This window comes from Trichomycterus rosablanca, chromosome 23 (genome assembly GCF_030014385.1).
Source record: "Trichomycterus rosablanca isolate fTriRos1 chromosome 23, fTriRos1.hap1, whole genome shotgun sequence".
NCBI classification, from domain to species: Eukaryota; Metazoa; Chordata; class Actinopteri; order Siluriformes; family Trichomycteridae; genus Trichomycterus; species Trichomycterus rosablanca.
In genome coordinates, this window is record NC_086010.1 from 2505169 (window position 1) to 2513692 (window position 8524).

The 8524-nt window shown below is 40.9% G+C and overlaps 1 protein-coding gene across 1 annotated transcript; it reads left to right on the forward strand.

Moving 5' to 3' along the window:
- Positions 1–240: 240 nt before the first annotated feature.
- Positions 241–7194, forward strand: etfb (electron transfer flavoprotein subunit beta). Its single transcript, XM_062985499.1, has 7 exons — positions 241–330; positions 4285–4443; positions 4592–4750; positions 4865–4927; positions 5126–5284; positions 5459–5652; positions 6584–7194. Exons 1-6 carry the CDS (start codon positions 277–279, stop codon positions 5627–5629), a joined length of 765 nt encoding a protein of 254 aa, XP_062841569.1. The 5' UTR covers positions 241–276; the 3' UTR covers positions 5630–5652; positions 6584–7194.
- Positions 7195–8524: the final 1330 nt, after the last annotated feature.

Below are 8524 nucleotides of genomic sequence, written 5' to 3' on the forward strand. Positions count from 1 at the left end.
TCCGGAACACATAGTCGGGATTATTTCAGTCCGAACGAGATTGTCTGGAACACGTTCCAGACGGTTGGTTGCGTCTCAAATTACACTCCAACAAAATAGGTTGTCTAAATAGTGCCCCTCTAGGACAAATAATACGTGATTTGAGACGCAACCATTCCTGATTGCGGGATTTTATTGGCTGAGCAAGCAGGCGTTCGTGTGATGTCCCCGCCCCTTTTGAGTTACACCGATATTCTTCCGACAGTGTCACGTCCAGAAGAGAGCTGAAACTTCATCATGACCGCCCGGGTGTTAGTTGGGGTTAAGCGAGTTATTGACTACGCTGTTAAGGTACAGCCTTTATAATCATAATGTAAAGTCGTGTCTCTTGTAACATGTCTCTTTTATTTTGCCAGGGTTTTGCTTAATTTAACAACAAGGCGGTCCTGATATCCTAGGTAGCCGGGGCAGAATACAAAATTTATATTGTTAGTGCTTGTAGTGCACTAAATAGTGCGCTGCGTTGTTGATGTTTCTACTGTACTTGTAGTGCACTAATGTAGTCGTGTGGTGTTGTTTGGGATACAGCCTAGCCGTAGCGTTGCTGTGCAGGGTTAGCCAAGTACAATCGCTATTAAGATCAAGGTCAGCACTAAGAGCAACTTTAATATATTACGAGATAATAAAATAACATTTATAGTTATAATTATATTAGCAGTTACTAATCTCAATATGCTGAAACAATGAAATAAAAATTCGCCCGTTTGTAGTTGTTTTGTTCATTCATGATTGGATTCACATTGCCTGGATAAATAGGGTTAGTTTGATTTCACGTTGTAAAAAGTAGTGGAGCATGGAACAGTGTTCTCTCCACCAGGGTCAGGCAGAACACAAACTGTCACCTTTTGCTGAATTAACATTTATTAAATGACTTAAGGACGCTGCTCAAACACGAAGGGCTTTTTCATACACTGTCGCCTTTAAACCCACACTTATGTAAAGCCCGCTCGACTGTTTACAGTGACAGTCAGGGATGGACTGGCCATCGGGAGGGTCGGGAGTTTTCCCGGTGGGCCGCTCTGTATGTGGGCCGCTGAGGGAGTGAAAAATGAATTATGTTTTAATATTCCCGAATAATAATCCTGAAGTGTGCATTGGCCCACCACAGTATCCTCACTGCATGTCCATTGGCCAATCACAGAAATGTCCCTCCCCCAGGATAAACCGTAATCACAACCACCGGTACAAAAGCTATGAATGAGTGCGAGATGGAGAAAGGGTCGAAAAAGCGTAAAGGAGGTGCAGAAAAAGCCCGTGATAAAAAAAAACACAAAAAAAAAAAAACAGAAAAAGCTGCAAGCAGATGCAGAAAAGTGCAAGAAAACTGGACAACCTGTTTGGCAGTGTGGAATTACAGCATAGCCAAAGAGCAGAAAAGGAAAAGTTAGTGTTCAGTGACTCTGCTTCGTTAGTAACGCCGTTTAAGAATAGACTGTGGGCCAGCCGTTCTAAGGACGATTTTTGTAAAAGTTCTATGATGTCATGTCCAACATAGTGCACTACATAGGGCGGTGGCTATAATTTGAGATGGTACCATTAGTCTCTGCTCTTCAGAAAAAGTAAACACTATCTTGTCCTCTATAATACAGAAAGGAAAATGCAGGTGTTCAGGACATTGTTTAGAGTGATTATGTGCATAGCTCACATGGTTAATTTCCCTTGTCAACATAGAAAATATTTATTTCTTTGCTCATCGGAGCAATGCACTAATTTGGAACAAACGTGAATCACGTGTGAATAAAAGTGCGAAAAAAGCATATTTACCAGTGTTAAAGGTTTAATGAAAGAAAAGTTTAATGTTATTTCTTGCGGTTTAATGAGACAGGATGGGGAAATCCAATAGAACCATTTAAGAAATTGTAAATTTTATGTGTGTGATAGATGGATAGAACTATTAATCCCAAAGGAAAGTGTTGGAAATATGTATATTTGTTTGTAGTTATTTTTTTTTGTTTTAATTTTTATTATAGTGAGTTATTAACTTTAGTGGTAAGATAGATGAAAACTATTAATATCAATCATCTAACATTTGATTAGGGGGTGATAGGTGTGGCGCGATGTGCTTGTAGTGGGCTGGTCAAGAAAAAAGTCCAGGGCTGAATTTTGTTCCCAGTCCAGCCCTGGTGACAGTTATGTGTTTTGTGTTTTTTAATGACTACAGATCATCCAGACACATGTCCTTTCAGCAAAAGGTGACTGTGTTTTTTTTCTCCTGCAAGAGACTACAGTTTTATGTAGATTTTAATAGGTGCAGTCAGACAAACCCTGTTTATATGGGCACAGAGTAATCCCCAATTGATACCTGACCATGAGCTTGTTGGACACCCTGAATTAAAAGCAAATGGTATTATTAGATAGACTGACCTCTACATGCTCTATTCAGCTATAATAACAACAGCCACTCCTCTGAAAAGGCTTTTTACAAGACTTTGATCTGTGCAGGTATGTGGGAATTTGTGCACATTCAGTCAAAACAGCACAATCCTCACAGATTCTGAATAAAGGTAAACAAAAGCCAAACCTATTTGACTGTGCATAGGGAATTTTCTACATATTTTTTAGGGCTTAGGTGCTCGAAGGTTGTGCAGGAGGGATTGAAGTGACGTCTAGAAGATGACAGGATTGCGGAGGGGGCATAGAACTGTGCTTACAATTGCAATAAAGTAAAAATGTGTTTACAGATTGTAGATGTGTGTAGATACAGAGTGGTAAAATAATTTAGCTTTACAGATATGCTCACTGTTTGTACATACATAGATGGGATATAAATTGTAGGCATATTAAAATGTTTCATTTTATTTACTTTTATTTAACCAGGCAATACATTAATAGCAAGTTCTTATTTACAAAGACAGCCTGGCAAGTGCCAGGGAGCACTTACGGAAAGAAGAAAACGGTGAAAAGAGGGACAAAGAGAAAAACATCACACAACACATCACATAAAACAATTACAATCAAAACAAGGACGAACCGGCTCAAAAATAGCCGCAGTACGAACTCTAAATACTTCTGTATAAGGTGATTTCATTAAACACATGGGACTGTGCAATTTAAGGCAATGTTTACAAAGGGTAATGTGCAATTTCCACCAGCTTGTTACTGACAGAAAGTCTATTTTGTTTGTTATTGTTTTTGTGTTATTGTTATTGTTGTAAATTCTGTAAATTTTGTGAATTCAAATTTTTGGTATTTTGTAAATTCTAGTTTTTTAAATGTATTGTTTGTAACACTGTAGAGTATTGCACCTTGATTTTGTTATACCTGGTATAATGACAATAAAGATATTCTGATTCTGATACAAGTATCATTCAATTTGCCTTTGATTAAGTCTTTAAAAGCAGCAACTGAAATGAATTAATTTAGTTTTAAATTGAAATATTTGAAATTTTGGTTGAGGAGGGAAAAAAGACACTTTCAGAGTCTGAATTTCATCAGTCAGTTCAGCGTCAATATATCAGTGAAGTTGAGTAACTTTCAGTTCACCTCTCAGTAGAGTCTGAATATTGATTATCTGCCTCTTCATCAATAGTATCTATTGATGTTTCAGACCTCTTGCAGAACATGATTATTATCATCTTCATTTCAGCATAATTAGGCTTTTTTTTACCCTCTAATATACGACCCGCGATTGGCTGAGTCAGCACTGTCCTGCAGTTTGACGAGATAGGCGATCGGCCAAAGTCGGCCTGGACCGTCACCAAATCAGGAGTCGCGGTCTGACCTGTCTGGCTCAGTGTTGACGTTCCCCTATTTTCTTCTTGTTCTTCTTAAAGTGACCAGAGGCCAGGTTTGAACCCAGGTCTCTTGGACCTATGTTGTCGTGCAGCACCCATACACAGTCAAGTCACATTATTACGACCACCAGCTTATATCCAGAGCACTGGCTGTGTGCAGCACAGACAGGAGCCAGGCGGGCTGGGAGTGACTCACTAAGGTCCTGGTAGGTTGTCACAGGTATCTGGAGCCATGCTGACTGTAGTGCATCGCACAGCTGCTGGAGGGAGCGAATAACAGGACGATCGAGGTGCTTCCACAGATGCTCAACTGGGTTCAAGTCTGGGGAATTAGGGGGCCTAGGTAGTACTTGGAAGTCTTGGTGATGCTCTTCCAACCAATGTCGGATATTTCTGGATGCCCTGTATTCTGTATTTATACAATCCTGCCATCCCAAAGTCTATAAAAGAACCAAACAGGAACATAATCTGGTTTCATCTGAAAGCTCTCGTGCCTTGTTCTCTCTCTCAGATCCGAGTCAAGCCAGATAACACGGGCGTGGTGACCGATGGGGTGAAACACTCCATGAATCCGTTCTGTGAGATCGCGGTGGAGGAGGCCGTACGACTCAAGGAGAAGAAGCTGGTGAACGAGGTGGTGGCCGTGAGCTGCGGACCTCAGCAAGTGCAGGTAACGTGTACATAATGCGGACGGAAAGTCAGCCGTTCTGCTGTTCTACTCGCTCGCTTTAGCATGTTCTAGAATAGAGGTGGTTACAAGCTCATGTTGTGTTACATTCAGCTCACAAAGCATCTGCATTGTTAATATTTGTGTTCAGGAGACCATCCGGACCGCGCTGGCTATGGGTGCAGACCGCGGCATTCACGTGGAAGTGTCCGCAAAAGACTACGAGTCTCTCGGGCCACTGCAGGTCTCCAAGATCATCGCCGCTCTCGCCAAGAAGGAGGACGCCTCGCTGGTCATCCTGGGCAAACAGGTAGCCCCCTCATCCCCGCCAAACTAAATGTGACGTGTGTTTTCGAAGTGGAATTGATTCTGATGATGGGAAAGGTAAATAAATCAAGGCACTTTGATTGTGTTTGTTTGGCAGGCTATTGATGACGACTGTAATCAGACAGGTCAGATGACCGCTGCCCTGTTGGACTGGCCTCAGGTGTGTATGAGCTGCTGGCTCAGCGTTCTGCTCACACGACTTTCACATATATACCTGTATATATATACACTAGATACACCTTATACAGTATACACTATATACAAAGTCCAGGGGAGTGTATACACTCGTCCAGCAGAGGTCAGAACAGACAAAAACAGCATCACATCACTGTTTGGCTTGTTGCTGGTTCCTCCACAGGGGACCTTTGCTTCTGAGGTGACACTTGAAGGAGGCAAACTGAAGGTGTTGCGAGAAATCGATGGCGGCTTGGAGACGATCAAGATTAACATGCCAGCGGTGGTGACGGCTGACCTTCGGCTCAACACGCCCAGATACGCCACTCTGCCGAACATCATGGTACGGTATGACTCCTTAGAAGTACCTGGTTTAGAACATGGCGCGTCCTCCTGCAGGTCTTGGACCATTTACAAACTTTTTTGTATTTATGAATGCATTTCTGTGTAGAACGGCTGATAAAAGCATGATGTAGGTGAAGGAAAATCACGTTGGCTTTTTTTTCCCGACCTCCAGAAAGCTAAGAAAAAGAAGATCGCGACGGTGAAACCAGCCGACCTCGGGGTGGACATGAGCTCTCGGGTGGAGGTGCTGCGGGTGGACGAGCCTCCACAGAGACAGGCTGGAATGAAGGTGGAGTCGGTGGAGGAGCTGGTCAGCAAACTGAAGGAGGCTGGAAGAATATAAAGGAGCGGCACATTATCACTGGGGTAAGAGACGGGTACCCAGATTCACCCGGGAACATTTCTAGCTGTATTTCTATTCCAGACACAATAGACTTGCTGATCGGGTGTCTCCAATACTGGCTGTGGGTCATGTGTAACATTTGGGAAATTAAATGTTATTATAATATTATTAAGTGTGCTACATGGTGAATAACTAAACCACTTAAAATGCACTAATTTGGCATAACATGTACTTCAGTAGTGTGTGATCCAGGACCCGCTTTGAGCTCAGATTCCTTAGATTATCCCTCAGTACCAAAAAATGGAACCCTGTGAGAAATACTGTCAACTTCTGACCCTTAGAAGACCCTGCAAGACCAAACTGTTAATTGCTGAGCTTTAGTGGAGAAAAATCTTACCCAACTAGACAAACTGTCTACCACTGACCCTATGGGACCAAATAGAGACAAACCTGGCCCTGCAAGACCAAAACGTTGACCACTGAGCCTCAGTAGAGACAAATCTGACCCCGCTAGACCAGCTGTCCACCTCTGACCCTCAAAACCTGGCCCTGCAAGACCAAAACGTTGACCGCTGAGCCCTAGTAGAGACAAATTTGGCCCTGCAAGACCAAAACATTAACCGCTGAGCCTCTATCGAGAAAAATTTGACCCAACTAGACAAACTGTCTACCACTGACCCTCAAAATCTGGCCCTACAAGACTAAACTTTTAACCACTGAGCCCTAGTAGAGACAAATTTGGCACTGCAGTACCTAACTGTTGACCACTGAGCCTCGGTAGAGAAAAAGTGGCACTGCAAGATCAAACTGAGCCCTAGTAGAGACAGATCTGGCCCTGCAAGACCAAACTGTCAGTAATTGAATGGTAAGAAGAATTTGGAAGCAGCATTGTGGATGCTGCATTGTAACCATTAGCATTTTTGGATTTTAATTTCTTGTATTTTCTATTTCCAGGTCTCTTTTTGGTAACTGCACTAAACCCACAGCAAACGTTCATGGATGGTTTCATCTGGTCCCGGTGTTCTCAGTAATTCTCAAACACGACCTGCTGTATCAATGTCTGCTACTTTATTCAGACTTCATAATTTACTCTGTAGAACAGAACCTCCCCAGTTCTGCTCCTTTTAAATTTCCTGCTCTAATGTACCTGATTTTACTCATCAGTGACTACAGGAGCAGAACTGGGGAAACTGGTGTGGATAAATGCTGAGAAACAACTGTCCACCTTATTCTAAAAGGGTCTTAACCCTCTAAATTCTGTTGGCCCTTAGAATGATAATGTGAATAATGGAACATGATTTTTGATCTGTACTCTTTATTCTTTTATAAACTTCATGTTTATAATAATTACAATTCTGCAAATGTCTGTGACAACTGGTATAATATATAACTGGTATCCAACTGAATATAATAATATAAATATAATTTAACTGGATAGTGGACAGTGTCTCTCAGTATAGAGCATAAAACAGAAAGAATTATTTCCCATAAGAACCTCTGGAGAGTCTTGATTGTACAGTAATCTACTCTGAAATTTAAACGATTAAAATGATCTGTAATTTTCATATGTGTGTCTGGTTTCTTTTATTCTTTTAGTGATTTATTCATAATGAACCCTATGGCCAAACGTATGTGGACTTTGGTCGTAATTATTAAGTTTAGGTGTGTTAGCCACACACATTGGGTTTGAAGTCAAAAGAAATCTCCCATTTTTCAACAGCTTATTGAATTTCTGGTCCCATCACATGATTTTTTTTATCTCTTCAATTAAATGCAATGGGACCCTCCTCTAGGCTCACTGAGGCCCCCTAGATATGCATTATGTATAGTTTCTATCATCTACTACTAGTTATCAGAAAGTTAAAGACCAGTACCTACTGATTAAGCAAGTGGAATGAAATGAAGATTGGTCTCTTTAAAAGCTTGCAGTGTTTTGACTCATTTGACTTTGAAATGACATTCAAAGCTGAACCTACTGGTAAACACTAGGTGTGTTTTCACGATGTACAACAAATTAGCTAGCTATCTCTTATAGATTCCATACCATGTTCTAACAATAATCAGGAGTGTAATTAGCCTTTTTCAATATTGTTAGCTCTTTTCACCTGGCAAGTTGACTTCAATTGCCCAAGGTCTGAAGGGTCCCTCTGAAAGACTTGCAATTTTAAAGTCCTCTGTATATGTCCATTGGGACTGAGGTCAGGAGAATGGTTAGGCCATACATGCATTTAACATTGGCTTTTAGATTGACTATTGTGAAAAAAGAAACAAATCGAGCAAAGCACACACTCGCTCATAACACTGATCAAGGCCCTTCTTGCACGAATGCAGAATTTGGTCGAACGACCAGCTCTTGGAAAGTTTAAGCTTCTTTCATTTAATAATTAATAAGGCCACTGAGGTCCTAAGAACACGAAAAACCTTAGATATTGTTTTATATCCTTGCCATCATCTACACCTTGCTATGATTTAATTGCAGAGATCCACAGACATTTAAATTAAAGCAAATTGGGCAGGATGCAACTGACCACAATTTGAAGTGCCACAGCAAAGTGACTAAATACTTTTGTGAATAAGATATTTAAACATGTTTTACATTGTCATTATGACTGATTAACTGTGCCAAACACTGTCAGAAAAAAAACATCTGTGTTTTTACTCTTCATTCAATAGTGTGGCTATCGTTTGGAATCCGAGATGGGTTGGATGCTCTGTATTGTTGGAGTAATTTATGTTGGATCATCTGCTTTAATGGTATAGATTGCCCAATTAATTGCCAATGAATAGATTGTGAATATAATAGACCTACCTAAGGGGAAAGAAAAATAATATCCTACATTATATACTGATCACATGATACCATCTCTCTAGATTTGCACGTGATTTGTTTGTCCA